The 20,125-nt window shown below is 37.8% G+C and overlaps 1 protein-coding gene across 2 annotated transcripts in view; it reads left to right on the top strand.

Moving 5' to 3' along the window:
• The first annotated feature begins 2,023 nt into the window (after positions 1 to 2,023).
• The window catches only part of GABRG2 (gamma-aminobutyric acid type A receptor subunit gamma2), a 70,168-nt gene continuing 52,066 nt past the window's right edge, over positions 2,024 to 20,125 (top strand). Inside the window, exon 1 of one of the 2 annotated variants that reach the window (XM_068159530.1) lies at positions 2,024 to 2,323. In XM_068159530.1, coding sequence (XP_068015631.1) covers positions 2,283 to 2,323 — 41 coding nt within the window. In that variant the 5' untranslated portion in view covers positions 2,024 to 2,282. The remainder of the gene's footprint in view (positions 2,324 to 20,125) is intronic. The other variant, XM_068159520.1, reaches the window with a different exon arrangement.

Below are 20,125 nucleotides of genomic sequence, written 5' to 3'. Positions count from 1 at the left end.
GAAACATTTTGCCATGGGACAAATTTCAGTAAACAAAGTGCAGGATAAAAGTGGCACTCCCTATGGGACAAGAAACATAACTGTTATAGCTAAGACAATAACTATTTGCACAGTTCAAATTCTTAGCTAACAACAATATAGTTTCTCTCATCAAAAGATACACAGCAGTGTTAACCTTGAAAGGAATGTTTTGATAACTGATAAGTATTACAGGAAGGAAATCATAAAAGTGTCATGTTCCCAGGTATTGAAGTGAACCACAAGCAAATGTTGGTGGTTGAATATGCATACTATAGATACATTGAGAGAGGGAGAAGGGGAGAGTATCTGGAATATTTAATAGATATTCATCTCTGAAGTGTCTGTATTTAACAAGCTGGTGAAGTGACTTAAGAATAGGAACATGAGCACCATTGACTGGAAATATTAAGAAACAGGTTTGTAACTTGTTAATTGTTTGGAAACACTGATCTTGAATTATTGTAGAACTATTCAGGAGCCAAGGTGACAAAAATACTGATTTAAATAGTAGTTAAATATATCATATTTGGAAACAAACAACAACCAAAAAACCCAAACAAAACAAAAAAAAAAAAACAAAAAAACCCACAAGAAAAAAACCCAAACCAAAACAAACCAAACTTGATGGTTGAAGGCTGGCTCCACATCTTTTGAGAACCTGAGGCAGCCACTACTGAAACTAGTTTTGATGGATAAATTTCATTGTATTTGAACACTGGAAATTACCAGATTGATAACACCTGGATATCAGAAGATGTGAGCAGGATCCAAGTGTCAACTTTGGTTCAGATTAAACTAAACTGAGGAGGAAATTCTGATCTTTTTATTCTATTGGGAGCATTTAACTTTCTCTCAATTTAAGTATTGTTGAGACAAACTGTTTCTTTGTTTCTCCCTTAAGTTTAAAAAAGATGGGCTTTGATCTAAAACAGTGTTAGGTTACATCTCCCAGTCCCAAATGATTTTATGTGTGCACAAAAACCTCACAGTTTTTGAACAGCACTGGGGAGATCAATGTTGTCTGCATTTGGTTTGGGCTTAGGCAGAAAAAGTTTGGGAAATAAAATGTTGTTAATGTAGGTCATGGTCCAAGTACCTATTTTAGACTAGGGTGCACTTAATCTGCAAAATCATGATATTCCCTGATTTTTTTTACTTCACCAGTAGTTGCTAGATTGCATGTTTGGACAATGGAACCCATGGTTCTGGTTTCAAAGTTTTGAAAGATCCAGCCTTTCTAGCCATCTAGTGTTTCCTCTCTGCCCAGGAAGCATTTCCTGTGTTGGTGTAGCCTAATTTTATTAGGGGGAGGAGAGATAAAAACCTTGCACGGTCCCCTAAATTATATCACACAGTAAATCACCTCATTCATACTGACTCCACCAATGCTGCTTTCCCCATTTCCTGAGTTACTTAGCAACAACAATCCCTCCCTTTTCCACTCCCCCAACCATCCTTTCATTTTTTTCCCCTTTGCAATCACGATTTCCAGGCTGTTTAGAAAAATGAGGATGCTCAGCAGCATAGGGCAAGCTTTTCCTTCCAACCTCCCTTTTCATGCCTGCCAAATCCTTCTTGCCTCCAAAATGAAAATCCAGGCTGCCTGCATATGTGTAATCAAAGGTTAAAAAGCACCCCGGCTGGCACCACGCATGTGTTAATCTGTGCTGCAGCAGAGTGCATCATTTCCACTTTGACCTCAGAGTTAATCTGCATTCAGGCAGAAGCTCCACCGCTTTATTCTTTCTTTTTCTTTTATTTTCTCTCATTTAGTCTTTCTTTGGCTTTCATCAGATTTTGTAGCAAGTGTGTGTGAGTGGTTCTGTAAATATGTGCATGTGTATGTATTTTTCCTTTCCTTGACTGTTTTTATTCTGTGAGTGTCTATGGCTTTGGTGTTTTTTTTTTCCTTTTCTCTTCTCCCAATTATATTATTCCCTTGGATTTGGAAGCTGCTGCCTGCTGCTTGAGCTGACGTTTTCTGATTCTATCTGCAAAAGGCTTGTGCAGATCTAATTTCTGTCCCCCTGCATATTAATTCCCGCAGCTGGGCGCAATGTATCATCCCACTGACGGGACCTGGTAGGGAGGGGGGGAGAACCACTACCAAAAAAAAATTAAAGAAGGGGACGGATCCATCTGCAACCAAGAGGAAAGGGGAAAAACAACTGGGGGGGTGGGGGGGAGAAAAAGAGACGATTCCTTCCAATCCAACAAGCCTGGGGAGCACTGCATTCTTGAATCCTGCATTTTCTCTCAAAATGATGGTGTGGGCACTTCTGTTCCTCTCGCTCATCCAGTGGTAAGATGTGCTTTCTGATTCTGTTGGGGGGTGGGGGGAGAGAGGGAGGGCTAGGGGGTGAAGAATCTGTTTGCAAATTTGCAGAGCCATTGGTGAGAATGTTAGAGGTTTGTATAGTGGCATTACAGTAATATATCTCCTAGAATCCTAAGATCTTGCAATGTCTTATTTCTCATACAATTGTCACTGGAATGAACGGGGAGGGTAAGCAGCGGGTGTGTATGATGGTGGTACATGCCGGGCGGTTCATAGACTTTGATGCCATATTAATGAAGCCTTTTATCTCTGAATTATTGTTCACTACAGTGCATGGAGTTGTCCTATACCTGTGTTTTGTGGGCAGAATGTCAGTGCATTCCTGTTTGTTTTCACCTAAGCAGCCGCATCATGGCTGTACCCAGGCTGTGGGCTCCGGAGCGTGGCTGTTCCGGCTGTGCCGAGACAGGGCGAGGATTAGGGACCAAGGACAGGGATGCGGATCCTGCACAGCCCTCCCCAAGCAGGCAGCGAGGTGCTGCCCGCCTTCCCCAGCTCCTGAAATGCTTTTAATGCTGATGAAACAAGCAGTGGGATGTAAGAGTGCTTGCTGATCATATGAGAGGAATGTTTACAATAGAATTTACCCACCACCACTGACACACGTACTGTTTGGAGACAACCTGTGCATGCTGCATATGTGTATTCTATATATCAATGTAAAGAGGAAACAACAGCAAAGGAAGAAGGGAGTGATTTGTGGATGAGTAGAAAGTAGCAGGGGGGAGAGGGGGAGGAGAAGTGAGTACTGCTGCAGTTCCAAGCATTACGCTGAACCAGGCATTCTCACAAAGATGTGTGGACTGTGCATTTAACAGGTTAGATGAGAAAGTATCACTGCATGGCTGAGGACCTGGCCTTTCAAGTGGGAATAAACTTGCTCGCAGCTGCATAAGCCATATTATCACTGATCCCTTGGGGAAGTTTGTGCCCACTTTCTTTTCTTTCTTTTTCACTATTAATGCCATATCCATCATTACTCCTCATTCAGATTCACTTTCTTTCTTTTCCTCTCCTTTTACCTGGACACTACTATACTAAAAACTGGGTTCTTAGCCAGTTGCTTGCTTTTTCGTTTGTTTGTTTAAGATAAATCAGACTTTGTAGCTGCAGACTTTTAGTTCTAAGAGAAGTTATTGACCAGGGAAATAAAAAGTTTCTGGATTTTAGAGCAATTTTGTCTACACAAAAAGGACTTTGTGAAGAATCCCTGTGAAAAGAAACTTAAAGTGGTTGAAAATTGAGTAGGAAGTGGAATAAAACTTGGTGAGCTCACCATGAGGGATACTGAGAAGTAACTGAGAGTGGGACAGGTGCAAGATATCTCTGATTCTTATAGAATCATTTCTGATTACCATGTGACTAGAGCAATGGAAAATGAGCTTTTACAGGATTTCATGAACACAGTGTCTCAGATTATTTTGACATAAAACTTCCACTAAAATAACTCCAGATATCTATTTTAACACAGTTCCTTTTCACTCATCTTTCAGAATAACATAGAGGAATGTTGCAAAATTCCCTCATAAGCTTTAAAAGAAACTCTTCATAATGCAAATTAAAGTTTTAGCAAAAGAATCTCTTTTCTATTCATAGCCATCTGACAGCCAAGATGGTTTTCTCTGACAACTTCCTGACCCCATAATTTTAATGAATAGGCAATAGGCAAAGAGCTGCAAGGAAATGGGGAAAGTATCCTTTAGTGCTTCAGAAAAACATTTTAAATGAGGCAACATGCAAACACAATTTTAATTCTAATAATCAAGGCACTTTTCTCCTTTTGCTGTGGAAGAAACCTTACTGCAAGTTTTGGAAACTAATGGAGCAAGTCAGAGTTACAGAAGTTGAACTTAGATACAATTTATTTCTAGTCAGGATTAATTTTTTTCTGTGTTAAATATTCATTGAACACTTCCAGAGGAGAGGAATATCACTACATTATGTGTTGCTTGCTTGGGACAGCTAAATTCTGAAAGGCCAAAGCAAATGGGCACTAATTCATGTGCTTGTATTATACATGTGAATCAATGAGTTGACATCAGTCAGAACACACATGAAAGTTTAAGTATTTGCAGAATCTGATCTAATTAATACATAAAAAATTGATTACCAATGCTGTTCAGAAGTTTTTCCCCTATTAATAAAAAAGCCCAGCTATATAAATTATTGCACAATTGATGCTATTTAGAAGATTGGAGAAAGAAGAGGAAAATTAAGTAACTAACATTCTGGCATAGACTTCAGCAAAACATGATTTGAATTAATTTAGAACAAATGTCTATTACAACACTGCAGCATTTTACCTCTACAATAATTGTATACATTTGTTATATTAAATGCACAGAAAAAATCCTTACAGTTGTGCACACTGAAGTTTCAGGAAAAGCTTTCATCTGATTTTTTTTCTTGACATTCAGAAGCATACTGCAAACTTCTTGCATAAAGTTCCCTCATTGTCTCATCACTCAGACTGGGGTAACAACATTGTGCAGTCCATTGTACAGGCTGAAGCTGTGTTTCAGTGACACTGAGTCAAACCAGCTCCTGAATTTCTGAAAGTTATGCAGTGTGGAGTCTAACTGGAACTGTTAGATTACCTTTATTGAATTTTTAATAGGTAGTTAACATGCTACATGTAACAGACTTCACTCACTAGCAAAGTTTCTAACTGATTTAAAGTTATGCTCTGCAGACAATTTTCATACAGATTTTGTTAGTTATTTTTGCATAGTCCTTAGCTTTAGCAAATCTGCATCAAAAAAATCTCATGAACACAGTGTCCAGGTGTAAAATGCCAGACACTAGCTTCTTTTTGTTGTTCATTTGCTAGTGTCCAAGTAATGTCATAGCAATGTTCCTATGCTGCAGCTGGACAACTGAAACTGCAAACTGTCAAGACTGTGTACACGTGAATATATATATTTTTACCAGTATTTTACTGAACATTGGAGTAAAAAAAATTGTTTTAGTCGTGTAAAGCAGTAGCAGTGTCAGCTGGGTTCTTCCACTGTGGTAAGTGATATAATAACAATGATTAAAAGGGGCATGAATGTCCCTGAGCTGAACAGTCATTTAGAATTACTGTAAAGGTTGCTAACATTGGTTTGGTATTAATCCTGCAGCTGTAGTTATTCATACAGTAGCTTATACACTTTCACCCAGTGTATAGAACTAATGTTAAGTCAGAGGTTTGATTGCAGTGACTTGGAGCACTATTGGAATAACGTGTTGCTCAGCAAGAGGTATTTTCTCATCTAACAAGGAATGGTCTCTTGTAAAGAAAAGTGCAATGGCAGAAGTTGTGAATCTATGTGTTGTTAAATGATGACTTTATCCTTGTCTATGGTACTATGAAATGGGGTATTTGCTGCTGACTATGGTGCCTCCTTCAGCAGAGCTGAGGCTATAGGGACACAGGACCTCAACTTAAACTTTCAAGGGTAGCAAGAAAGGCAAAAGTGTGTTTGAGTTTCTTTTATCCATGTTGCATTTCCTAACTTCCCTCAGCTTCAATGCTTGAATGCAAACTTGGAACAACTATTATTGTGTTAGAAAGACCACCAAAGCCACTAATCTAAAGTAGCTTTGAACAATTAAGTAAAATTCTCATTAGCTCATTATTAGTAACTTAATGGGGCAAAAAAGATTACACTCTTTCCCTACTTGCAAGTGTATTTTGATGTGAAGATGTGGATTAAGCCCTTTAACTAAGTACTTTAGTGAGTATCACACCTAACCATAACCTGCATGCCAAAACTCATGTATTCCAAAATACTGTAATGAGTATGCAAAGTGATGTTAAGTTTGATTTCTTGAAAGTCTAAGATGTGCTTTACAAACTATTGCCCCTGCAGCCTCAGTCACAGTCTTACATAGAAAAAAAACAAAAGTAAATTGTGTGAGAATGGCAGGGAAGAAAACTTAATATGCTCAATAGGAATTCAGGCTTAGAAAATACAGACATTAAAACTAATGACTGACATAAGGGTGTTGAAACTGAAGGGGTTTTTTCTTTTTATTTTCATGCTTCATAATCTATCAATCATTGTACTTTTAAAATGGATATTTATTTCAAAATAAATTCCCTTTAACAGATGGTAAGGTTTGATTGTCCATGTTCCCAGTTATATCTGATCAGAAATCAACATCCTAACCCTATCCCTAATACTGAAAAACTCAGCAGTTTCAGGAATCTACTCTCATGACGTTTGATCGTCTCAGTAATCCCTAAGCCACTGAAGTCAGTTTGTTGCTGAGGAAAAGCCAAGACATATACAGTATCAGTTCCTACAGGTAGTTTTGTGTTCACAAATAAGAGCTGGAAAATAACCCAAAGCTAAATTATAACTCAGTAAGAATCTTCAGGAAGTATTTCTTACACTGCATAATGCTTTTATTTTTTTTTCAGAAAGCTCTCACCCTACATTTCAGCTAACTGATTTGCAATACCTCTAAACACTTTTTCTTCATCTCTTTTCCTCTGTATAATAGGTCAGCTTAAACTTACACTCCAGTGCACAGACTGTAATGTAAATTGATCTTATGTGGCTCACAGGTATTTTCCTGGCCCTCTGGACATATTGGAATTTCTCCATTAAAGAACAGAGCTTGTGTACTGTGAATGGAAGTTCCGAGTAAGAACTAGGGAGACTTTGTGGCAGCAGAAGAGAAAGAGACGTGTGTATTTATCTCTTTTTTGGGAATATATGACAAATTACGATAGAAATGGACATCCAGGTTACCTCACTGGAAGTAGAGGTATGCTTCTGGGCTCAAACATGGGGGCTGTTTACTTACAACAAGATACATTCATCACATGATGAATAAAAAAACTGTAGAAAGTACCAGGATAGAGGTATAAACTGCAGTCAGGTAACTAGACTCATAAAATGAGAGTAAACCCGAACTTATTCAGCCATAATGAAATTAAGGACAACAATTGCACACAAAAAAAACAGGGTGAAGACCTGATTTAGCTGAAGGAGAGATGAGAATGGAACAGAATAAATTGTCCCTACTCCAGCTGAAGGAGAGGTGAGAAAGGAACAGAATCAATTGTTCATTCTGAATGCTCTTAGGTTTTAGAGTCAATATAATGAGTGACTTCTGATGACTTAAAACTTAACATTCATTACATGCTTCCTTTTTATTCTGGGCTGTGGCCCAAATTGTCATGCTGCTAGCAAAAAGAATACCATCAGCTTCTGAATTCACCTAGTGTGTACATCTATAGAGGTATATTATCTTTACAGGTATTTTATTAGGCAAGCTCCTGGCTGCAAGCTTTGCAGTTGCTTGAATTTGGTCCAGTTTTCTGTTTCTAATATCCAGAAGTAACCTGCTTGTTTGTTTCTTCCAGTTATAAGAAATTCAGTTTTGCACTAAGATAGAAAGAGGAGAAACAGCATTTAATTTTATCTTTGGAAACAAGAAAATAAGATTTTTACTTTTAAGCTTATCATCTGAAGTGGCATAACCATCAATGTGAGAAATTCACAAAAAAAAACCCTTCTTTTTTCTTTTTTTTTTTTTCCTCTTTTCCCCCATCCATATGAAAAAAGAGTGGGAAGAGGGAGATAGTGGGTACATATTTTTACAAGTACCAGCACCTGCCAACTGGCTGAGACAAACTGAGGTAAAAGAGGGGCAAAGATGGTAGTTTGAAGAAAGCTACTGAGAGAACAGCCAGGATTACATCTAGTGTGATTCTGGGGTGTTTGTACAGTTGAGACAGGAAATTAATATGCAAGTCTTGTCAGACTGAATATTGGGTATTCAGTCTGACACAGAGTGATATCCTCTTATTTATATAACAGGGTAATATTTTTAACACAACTACTGTCAAAAAAGGGAGGCTTTAATGTTTTTGAAAACCACCAGTGACTGCATAAGCAGAAATGTAGCAAACACCTTCCTATGTAAATGACTACCTCAGCTGCAAAATGTTTTTTTCATGTGATGTCCTAAGCAACACAGAAAAAAGTTGGCTAGAGAAGCATTACTTCTTTTTTCTCTTTTATAAAGAACATAAAGGACCCAATGAAATTAACAGTGGCTGCTGGAGAACTTATGAAAATGGTTCTATCTAATCAGTGAGGAAAATCAAAGCCCAAAGATTTATATAGATTCAATACAAAACAAGATACTTCATTAAACTCAGTGGTAGCATTTTGTTACAGGAAATCTCTAGATGCATGTTTGTGAAAGCAGAGAGATTTTACAAGGGAAGTACCATTATATTCTAGCTCTGATCTTTTGTTCTTAGCTTCTGGCATTGGCATCTGCCAGATGCAAAATCCATGGCAAAATATATAGCTGGTGTGACCCAACATAATCATTATGTTATGATTACTCCAAAGTGATATCAGGTAATAGAATTTCGGTAATTTATAAAAGAATCTCAATGCAACAAATTATTATCATTAAGGAAGAAAATCACTAAGTCAGATTTTCTTATCTACAGAATCAGTTCTTCCCTTTCTTTTTTTTTCTTTTTATTTAGTGGAAAGACATTTTCTTTCACACACGTTTAGCAAAGTACAACACAATATGTAGGCCTAGCTGTGAAATTTGGTCATTGTATATGAAACTAAATATTAATCCTACAAGACAGGACTTTCATCTGTTCACAGACAGTCAGCAAAAACAGTAAAGAAATAGCATTTTTACAAAACCTAAGTAAAAACATAGAGATTAGTACCAGAAATAAAACATCAATATACAGGGGGGAAAAAAAAAATCTGTTTCAAGGAAGTGAAAAATAATAATGAGCATTTGGAAGGAATGGAATGAGAAGAAGATATTTACTTTTTATGCTTGCATTAGCTCTTTCCACATGATGCAGGTAATCATGTATGAAATTGTATCTTTCACTGAATGTTGTCCTGGAATTTGGTGTGAGCCCTTGAGATGAAAGGCTGACATTTTTTTGTCTGAGCTATGTATCATCTCAAGCTTCTTGAATGCTTCATGTTATATAGAAAAATACCTGTGGTTCTATACACTGATGAGAAATACATCTTCAAAAGAACCTCATGCATACCCAAAATAACCTTCTAACAAAATTCCCTAGAAAACAGTGGGTGATTTAAGGAAATGAATCTTTTCCTTCAGCAGCAATTCAATGTTGTATTGTATAACACAAACAGCATGTTTTGGTCATATGAAGCTTTTGTTAATCAGTAGCAAGATATCTTCAGATCTAAACAGAAATCTGCCTCTTGTGACAGATTGAGGATTATCTGATGAATTCCACTTTCATTTAATTCCCTTAGATTATTTTGTAAGAGAGAGAAATAGAGATAGAAGGAGAAAGTGAGAAAGAGAACAGTATAGAACAATATTAATGAGGTAATGCTAGAACGTTTTACTAATCAATGTATTATTCAATATACTTATCATGTGATAATCTGATTCTGGGACCTACTGATCCATGTAGATGTTGACAAAACTGGAGAAAGCATGTCACCAAAATTTAATAAATTATATTCATAATGGTTAGCTAAATAGATCAGTCCTCTCTTGGCCATTCCAATTACATTCCATGAAAGAGTGGTAGAGGATGCATTCTGCTTTTCCTTTCCAAAAATGGATGAAGACACAAAGGTCTTCACACTGTAGATTAACACTACAAAGGCTTCAATCAGGTGTACAGCAGCAACTGATACAGGCAAGGGAGAACAGTTCATTAAAGAGTCTTCAAACATCTTTATTTCTGCTATCCTGAACAATGTTGCTGGTTTCTACCTTTGTAGGCCTAAGAATAATTCTTCCAAAATGTAAGCACTCAAATTACCTCTGTGTGCAGAAAAGTAATCATCTGACACCAAAAAATCCATAACATAATTCTATATGTAGATCATTAGCTCATGGTTGTTTGTCAATGTTTTCAAAACAGTTGTGAAGCCATTGCCCAAATTGATAGTACACATACACAGAAATGTCAGTGAATGAAAGCTGTCACCAAATAATAAATAATTAAATTTACAGTAATCTTGACCTGCTAGAGATGAATCACACTGATAGCTCTTGAGAATTACTTAAGAGTAAAGATTTGAGCTATGAGCCCAGAAACGCTGTACCTTTACTGTGAATAGGAGATATAAATTAAAGAGATACATAAGTGAATTATGAAGCCTGGAATCATACAGCAGTTTTTAATATGTGACAAGAAGCCTGCTGTCGCCTCAAATAGAAAACAGATTCCCCAAAATGAGTTATTATAATAAAAATAACAAAGATGACAAATGCAGGGGAATATTTTGCATGAAGTGAGGATAGCCTGTGTATATGTCCTGGATGTTAGAGACCAAGGAAATGACACACTCACATAAGAACACAAGTGAGAAAGCTGGTAGAGGCTCTCTTACACAGCAAAAGGAGAGTGAAACAGAGGAAGCAACTTGCTTACTACAATAACTAACTTTGGCTGGAGGAATGATCATGCTGTATGATGGCTTAGAAAAGAAGGTGAGGTGTGTGATCCATGTAATATCTACACTGCCAAGAACTGCCTTGGCAGCTAAAGTTGAAGACTGAAAAGACAACTTTTAGCTTCTGTACACATAGCTAAAATGATGAATTTTGTTCCTACAGCCTGTGAGGGCTGTGAACACAAATATGTTTGAGTATTACAATTTTGGTTTGTAGTGTAGTAAAAGAATCACAATTTTCTTGGAATGTTAGGATTTGGAAGAGGGAAAAGTTAGCAGTAGAATACTTGAAGGACCTTAGAATACAATCACATCTATTACTGCTTTTTATTGGACCAAAAAAAGTAACTAGTATCAAAGATGGCATCATACTGAACAAACATATCAGATATTTGTAAGCTTCTTGGGGCAAGGACAATTAACACTATATTAATAATGTCTTTTGAAATTTTATTACCCTGGTTTCTAAAGGAAACACTAAAAAATCTCACTAAGCTGCTTTAAAGACTTAGAGCATGCACTTGAAATGACTGAAAACCTTAATAAATCTCTTACGCAGCACATGAGATTAAAGTCACCACAAACTGTCAGGGCCAAATCCTTAATGTCCAAGTACAGTGGAACCAATGAAGCTCTCAACACCATATTTAAGAGGCAGTGTTGAGCAACATGAAAATATACTTCCCTGCTACTGGCTGTTGTGATACAGATCCTTAACTCTGCCTTGCTGATGTCAAAATGTAAATCTGAGATATCTCTATTTTATCCAGGTGAGGACAGCGTTTCTTTCTTGTCACAACCTGCCTCCACTGCCTCTAAAGAAAGCTCATTGCTCAGAAATTAAATTAAGCAATTCCAAATTATTTGCTATTAATATCCAACTACTTTTAACCACTTTTATACCCATTTAACACAGTTAACCACTTATTGTCCAATCACTTTTACTCTGGGTATACGTCTATGTAAGGATTATTCTCTATAATGGGTTCCATAATTTACTATTCAGTCATCTAGGGATTATATGTGTGAAAACAAACCCTAAATAGATTTGATTTTAAAAGGGAATAGGAATAATTTTAGCATTGCAGATTTCAAACAGTGGATTTTATTTTAAGCTTTGAAATAAAATTAATCTTTGGCCAGAAACCAAGAATTCTAGCTCACATGGTAATTTTGAATAACTTCTGAGTATGTGGTGAAGGGTTTTGGAGAGTATTAGAAAATTATTTGCAGCTTTAATTAATCAATTTGTTAAGGAAGTTCAAAAAAGAACAAAAGGAAATGTTATATCTGTAAAATCAATTCTCCTGTTTCATAGTTTCATAGTTTCATAGTTTCATTCAGGGTTGGAAGGGACCACAAGGATCATCTAGTTCCAACCCCCCTGCCATGGGCAGGGACACCCCACACTAGATCAGGCTGGCCAGAGCCTCATCCAGCCTGCTCTTAAACACCCCCAGGGACGGGGCCTCGACCACCTCCCTGGACAACCCATTCCAGGGTTTCACCACTCTCATGGTGAAGAACCTCCTCCTCACATCCAGCCTGTTATGGACCCTGAAGCACTCTTTTAGTCTCTCTGGGGTAGATAAGCAGCAGAGGTGATTAAATTCAATGCAAAATATATTCAGATTGAAACTTGATAAACATTTTGTTATCTGCAGTTACCTGCACATGCAATATGGTGAGCTCGTCAATAAAACAGCAATGACCGAATGAGAAGCTCCAGAAGCTTAATAGACAAATTATGTCCAATTAGCCATACTGCATATTTTAATCAGGAATTCTCATTTTACTTGCAAGAATTCCAAACGGCATGTGAAGAATTTATTTCTTTGACAGATGTCATCTCGGTGATGACACCTTGGGAAACTGACTGAAGCACCTAAACTGGGGTTCAATTCTGCAAGCTTTTAAGCATTCAAGCCTTCATCCAGGAAGGCACCTTCATTTGAGTTTAAATGTTTACCAACGCAGTTTTCAACACTTGGGTCAGGATCCTAAGCATTTGACAGTACGAAAAGTGAAATCCTGGAAAGATATAAGCTAAAAATGCCAACTTTGTCAGCAAGTGCATTCTAGTTATGTCCTCTTTTCTAAATTATTGAATTGGTAATCTCTCCTGGAAAACTGTAGATCTCAGAATAGCACCTGTTCTTTATTTAACAAATTATTTTGAGGTATGTTTGCCAAATTCCCCAGGGATTCAAGAGTTTTGCTACTGAAGTTTGGCTTCAGTAGATTCCAGGGGAATTTCTTCTCATCAATACTCTACCAGTTATTCTGCATAAATTTTTATCTCATAAAAAAGCTGCTGGAACTGTAGCAAGGGAAACTGAAGAGGAATTTATCCATGTGGGAGATATGCCATGATTACTAAAACAACATCTTTATCTCTCCTTAGCTACTGCTCACATTTCATTAATTTCAGGGGTTTACCCTCTTTCCAAATTCTCAGGTCTCCACACTCACCTGAATGTTCCCTCTGGCACCTGATTAAGTCATGAGAAAGCTCCTGTTTTTTGAAAAGGTCCTGACTATGCATTTTAAATAAGATCCACAAAGGACCAACAAAATTTCTGAAACATCACGGTGCCATCTCAGTACTCATAGAAAATGGGGTCTGAAACCATTTGCATTTAGCCAGTTCCCTTATTCTCAGTTGCCATGATACTGTGTGTGGCTAACCTAAATATCTTTGTGACTCTCTTCAGTACTCACAAATAGGAGAGTCTCCATAAATGACAGCACATGTGGCTGATGCTCATACCTCTTAAACTGAGCCTTCACAGCTGGGAATGAACTAATTCAGGATAGCCTAATAATGTCAGATGCCTAGCAGCTGCCTATCGTACTTGATCTTGTATAGATTCACCTTTAAAGCTTATTGGTGTTGTGCCACGGTGGATGTTCCACAGAGCATTGTGGACTGAATATACGGATGCCTCGGTTTACATCTGAAACATTCTTTGCAGCAAATTTAGTGGATCCTTTGGTTTAGCCAGAGTATAGAGCTGCAGTGAAGATGAGGACAAAAACCAAAATCCTCTTGTAAAATCTTTCAAACTGAAGGAAATATTTTCACCTCCGTATGTCTTTCTGCACTTTGTATAATTCTCTGTAGTGTATTCCATTGATAAACATATTTTGAGACTCTAGTTACAAGAGGGATGTGGATGTGCTGGAACGTGTCCAGAGAAGGGCCACAAGGATGATCAGAGGGCTGGAGCACCTCTCCTATGAGGACAGACTGAAGGAGTTGGGGCTGTTCAGTCTGCAGAAGAGAAGACTCCCAGGTGACCTAATTGTGGCCTTCCAGTATCTGAAGGGGGCCTACAGGAAGGCTGGGGAAGGACTTCTCAGGATCTCAGGCAGTGATAGGACTAGGGGGAATGGAATGAAGCTGGAGGTGGGGAGATTCAGGCTAGATGTGAGGAGGAGGTTCTTCACCATGAGAGTGGTGAAGCCCTGGAATGGGTTGTTCAGGGAGGTGGTCGAGGCCCCGTCCCTGGAGGTGTTTAAAACCAGGCTGGATGAGGCTCTGTCCAGCCTGATCTAGTGTGGGGTGTCCCTGCCCATGGCAGGGGGGTCGGAACTACATGATCCTTGTGGTCCCCTCCAACCCTGAATGATACTATGATACTATGAATCTACGTCTCCTAGACCTTAATGTGGTTTCTCCCCTTCAGGAATTTCAGAAATAAATCAGTAATAGATTTATCTTATAAACTTGGTTCCCAAAGCAATTTTTCAAAATAATGGTTTTGGAGTATGTTTATGGCTACAGCTACTGCTAGTTCTGGTCCTTACAGCTAGTTTCACATATTAATCAAACACACTCCTAGCTTCTGCTTGTACTTGGTTATTATTCAGATTCCTGCCTTCTTTTTGAATTACAAGGCATCCATCTTTCTCTACCCCTGAACACCATCTACTTATATAAGTTTCTAGTAGCTTTCACTTTAAAGATTCCTTTCCTTTTACAAAGACAAACTTCTCTGATCATAATCAGAAAAATAAAAGAAAGAGAATTTTATAGAATAGAATTCTACTATATGGATGAGAAGTAGTGAAAAGGGGATAAAAAAAAAGGTATGCCAAAATATTTCTAGAGGAAAAAGCAAAGTCTGAGAGTTATATGTTTGTCTGTGTATGAAATAGAAATTGCTCCTGTTCTCCCGGTGTTTTGACTAGCCTTAATAGACACACTTAAATATAAGGGATGGGAAGATAGGCTTTGCAGTCATTATTATGCCTAGCCCACTCAAATGTCAAACATTTCAGAGCTAGGTAGAATTTGCATGCTATGTGCCTGTTATTTTACTTATTGGAGACTGATAAGAAGGCCAAAATGAGATAAATGTATTAACTGACTTAACACATACAGAGTTTCCTTGCATTAAAATAAAAGTTACTTCTTAGTTAGCACCATTAAAACAATTGACTGGTTTTCAGAAAAAATGTTGAAGTTCTTGCACAAAAAGTTGAATATACTTAATAGTGAGTGTGTGTTTTACATCTTCCTGTGTACTAGCATTTCTTTTTGAAGTTGTGGTCCAAAACCTTTATCATTGAGTGGCATAATTAAGAAAGGAAGAAGAAGGAGCTTTGTGTGAATATTTACCTTGGGAAAAATATTTGCAAAGTGTAGGGTCTAGCCCTTCAGCACAACATTGCCATTCCTAATGACAGGCTGTAATCTTTGCACTGAGCTTGCAAGGCCTCAGGACAGGGGCTTGACAGTCCTGCTGGGTCTGAACTTTTCTTGACCTGCCCACAGCTTTGTTTTACTTGGTTGAGCTGCCACAGCCATTTTGCTAATTGACCAGGCATCTATGGCTAATTTGTTTAAGTTTTTGTATGGCAAAACTATAGATTTACACAGTCAATAGTAACAAGCAGTGACTATGAAGAATGAGTTATTGACATCGTTATGTAGTGTGGAGAAATACGAATCGAAATACAAGAGGCCTTGAGAAGAGGACATGAGATGCAGCACAGAGGGGTACAAGCATGGGGTGACATTGCCATTGAATAGCCCTGCCTGGGTGCCTATTACAGCAGAGATTCTACTGATCTTTATACAGAAGCTAGGATTTTCATATACCCGATAGTACCAACTACCAAGGAAAGTCCATTAGAATTCCATAAGAAAATCAACACAGAAGTTTTCATCAAAATAGATAAATTCCATAGGGGAAATTCAGGCACACTTGTTGACAATTTCCCTGCTCAGCTGACACAAAGACATTAGCTTACCACTTCCATTCTTAATGTATCACACATTTACCCTGTTATCAGAACTAAATTTCACATCCGCCCCTGCACAGTCTGTTTTATGAGCATGAGTGCAAACAGTGTCTTGCATGATATAAGTTGGTTTATGTGGGAACACATGGGTTACTATTGGTTACCATGCATTAAAAAATTAATTTAAATCAGAGGCATTGTTAAACAAAACACCACCAACAACAAAAAAAAACACACCCAAAAAAACCTCCACAAACCCCCCCAGTTTAATTTTCACCATGTGTTTATACTCATTTTGTGAATGAGTTATCTTTATGATGAGTTAAAGACATGTTTCTAGCAGCTCTGTTCATTCAAATCTTTCCTCAAGACACATTTATATCTAATAAACATTTCAGTAATGAGACTTCCATGATCTGTAAGAATCAAGACTTAAGAATACACGCAGAATACATTTATACTGGTTTGAAATTTACTTCTGACTGGTTCCCTAATCATTCAGGGTTTACCTCACTCACTTGATTTACCAAAGATATGGGCTGTAATGTTGGGGATAAGTGTGATGGAAGTGTCATTCCCAGCAATACAATGTCATTTTCTGAGGCATGGTTAGTGACTATTTCTTTCTCCATAACAAGATGGCTTACATGCATGTCTAGTCTTCACTTAAAACAAGTAAGGCACATTTATATGCTTATTCATATTGTAAAAATGGTTTATGCTTACATGCAGACATGACATAAGTGGTTTATCATAACAAGTAGAACGCTGATTGTTTAACTGGATTAAGCAATGTTCCCGATTCCCAGCCCAACATTGGGAACACCACATTATAGTGCTTTGCTGTGTACTGAGACATAGGAAACAGGAATGAAAACATTCCCTGTCAAATTTAATTCTAATGAGGACTTAACTTGAACTTAATGCCCAACTCTGTAGACCAAAAAAAAACCCAACCAAACCACAAACCACAACACCAAACCAAAAAAACCAAGACCAAAAAAACACCAAAGGTATTTTACATCTCAAAACACTGCTGAAGAATGTTACTCAATAAGCAAAACTGCTGAATTGTCTAGAGAGTAATGTGAAGATGACTATGCCTTCAATGACTGATTCCAGAAGCAGTTTCTTTCTGGGTGAAATAATTATGCTGACAAAACACAGGAAAAAAAATGTTCTGCAAGTATTCTGAAAAGCTATGAGTACCTCACAGGGTATTACAGGACAAGAAACTTTATTCTTTCACTTTTCAAATCTGATTGAGAAGTAGGACTGGGGGTTTTGAGTTTATGTTGCTTAAATAGATGGGTGAAGGGCATCCATGTTTTCCTAATCTTACTGTGAACAGAATTAAGCTGGTTTTTTTGCTCCTCTCATCACTTTGTAGTGATATTTTAGAGCAATCCTTTCTAAAAGCAATGTACCTTATTGAGGAAGAGGAATTACATGCAACAGTAGCAGATGACAGTTACATACAGTGAAACATGGCCAGGAAAAATGAAGAGATCTCACGCTACAAAAGACCTAGCTAGATCACATTTCAGTAACGGTCATTAAACTTAACTCCATCTCTTGAGGCTTCCCAGCTATAGCAAAAATTAGCAGGAGCTAAGTAATAGCAACAGGCAAAAATCATGCCCCAGTTGCCTCAGATTTCACATGCAGAGATGCAAAGAACAATTTTAAAAGAAATGAAAAAAAATAGAAGAGGAAGGGAATGGAAGGAGAGACAAGTGGAGAGAAGTAAACAAGAAAGCCAGCCTTCTAAGGTTCACATAATTCCAAAGTTACACATTCACATTTAGATATAACTAGATAATTTAAACTAAATCAGAAGATCAACTCAAGCTAATCCTATGATGCAGAAGAATATCTGGACCTGTTTCTCCCTTTTTCTCCCTTTTCTGTTTGTTTCCACCTAATCCTTTCCCTTGCTTGTCACTAAAATGAGTAGCTATAACTGCAATAAAAGAGAGACATGTGAGTAGATTATATAGCCTCCAGTAAATAAAAAATAAATGTAAGAAGACATGTATTAATATGTCTTAATGTGTCTTAATGTATTATGTATTAATATTAATACAAAGTTCCATTGCAAAGTAATGTGAAATAATCATAAGTTATGGAGGCTTATCTGATCACATCTCAGACTCTTCTGAAGTTCAGGCTATTCAAAAGGAATGATGTGTGCTTGTTCCTACAAGCACATAACTTTTGTTCCTTTCTGGCTATACAAGTTTGTTTCATCCCCCTATGTTTTTACTATCCCTCCTTTGGAAGGATATACTTCCTCTCTCTGCCTACAGGTTTTGCATTGTAGTGTAATGCAGTTTTGGTCCTGTACATTGCTCTGTTCTGATGGATCTGAAGATGGAAATCCTTTGTCAAATTATTTCACAGTATCACAGTATCACCAAGGTTGGAAGAGATCTCAAAGATCATCAAGTCCAACCTGTCACCACAGACCTCATGACTAGACCATGGCACCAAGTGCCACGTCCAATCCCCTCTTGAACACCTCCAAGGATGGTGACTCCACCACCTACCTGGGCAGCCCATTCCAATGATGAATGACTCTCTGTGAAGAACTTTCTCCTCACCTCCAGCCTAAACTTCCCCTGGCGCAGCTTGAGATTGTGTCCCCTTGTTCTGGTGCTGGTTGCTAGAGAGAAGAGACCAACCCTTTCCTGGCTACAACCACCTTTCAGAGAGCAATGAGGTCACCCCTGAGCCTCCTCTTCTCCAGGCTAAACAATCCCAGCTCCCTCAGCCTCTCCTTATAGAGCTTGTGCTCAATATGCCTCAGCTTTCTGTTGGAGAAACTGATTCTAGACCGGGTGCTATGTTTCAGCTTTTGGCTCTTTGCTAGGACTGCTAATGTTAGTTCCTGGTTTTGGTAATTTTGGTGACAACTGGCCATAAGCCCATTTTATTAGTACTTGAAATATATTTTTAAGAGTCCATAATCCTCATGCTTATTCATAACTTGAATGCAAGCCATTGTGCAATGCAAAAATTGTGCTGCATTTTTTCAGTACAGTGAATTAGAAAAACACAGCAAATACCACAAACCCCAGACATTTTACTGGCAGCATTCCAAAGGGCTTTTCTAAAAAGCATTTTCACAAATTTACAAAAAAAAAGAAATAAAACTGAAACCAAGTTCAATTTTTCGTCGTTCTGTGTGAACACTTGATGTAGCCACACTCAGCTGAATCACAAATATGGAAATTAGATTCTTTCACTAGAACTGTGAGGGGTTAAAATATAAGACATGATGAGGTGCAGTAGTTGATGTGAGTGCATGTCTTGGGGAAGATGTAGAAGGACCATAAGACAGCGCTGCTATGTGAAAAAGCAAGCCCTGTTGCAGGCGTTCACGGGGAGGCAGAAAACATTGGTGCTTTAAGTGTAAGACTCCCTGTATGTGTGTGTATCACAGAATCACCAAGGTTGGAAGAGATCTCAAAGATCATCAAGTCCAACCCATCACCACAGACCTCGTGACTAAACCTAAGTCTTTGCTGTAGGCTCCATAGGTTCTATAGCCTACTTGCTATAAAAGATGAAATTGGTCTGGCTTTTTTGACAGTTAAACTGAAGTTTTTAATTAGAGTTAAACTAATTGGTTGTTGGCTAATCAATACTGCTACAGGTGTTTTTCTTTAGGCACTTTGTGGCTACACTGGTTCTGATTGCAAACAGCAATGCGATTGCAGGCAGATTCCAGCAGGCATAATTGACTCATGTGAAGTTTCTTAATAGAACTCTTGGAATTATTTAAAATTCATTTTCTATATTTAGAAAAGTGAAGGGACAGAGCCACAGCAGGTACAAATTTAGCATATCTTGTTTAAAGTCATCGTAGTTACAGAGATTCTGCCTAGTGAAATATAAGACCTCACATCTGAATGTTGAAAATCATGGTAGGGTTTGGCACCAGAGAAGAGCATTAATTCCCTTCTACTAATTGTATACTCTGTGGGCCAGGAAATATTTACCTTATTTTGAAGGCATATCCTTTGTGAGTTATTGCTGACTAATGAAAGAAGATGTACACAATCTGTCCCTCAGTTTAGAC

The sequence above is a fragment of the Melanerpes formicivorus genome, unplaced genomic scaffold (assembly GCF_026170545.1).
Source record: "Melanerpes formicivorus ecotype bairdi unplaced genomic scaffold, bMelFor1.0.p_v2 SCAF_2, whole genome shotgun sequence".
In the NCBI taxonomy this organism is placed as follows: Eukaryota; Metazoa; Chordata; class Aves; order Piciformes; family Picidae; genus Melanerpes; species Melanerpes formicivorus.
This window is presented reverse-complemented; position numbering and strand designations above follow the sequence as displayed.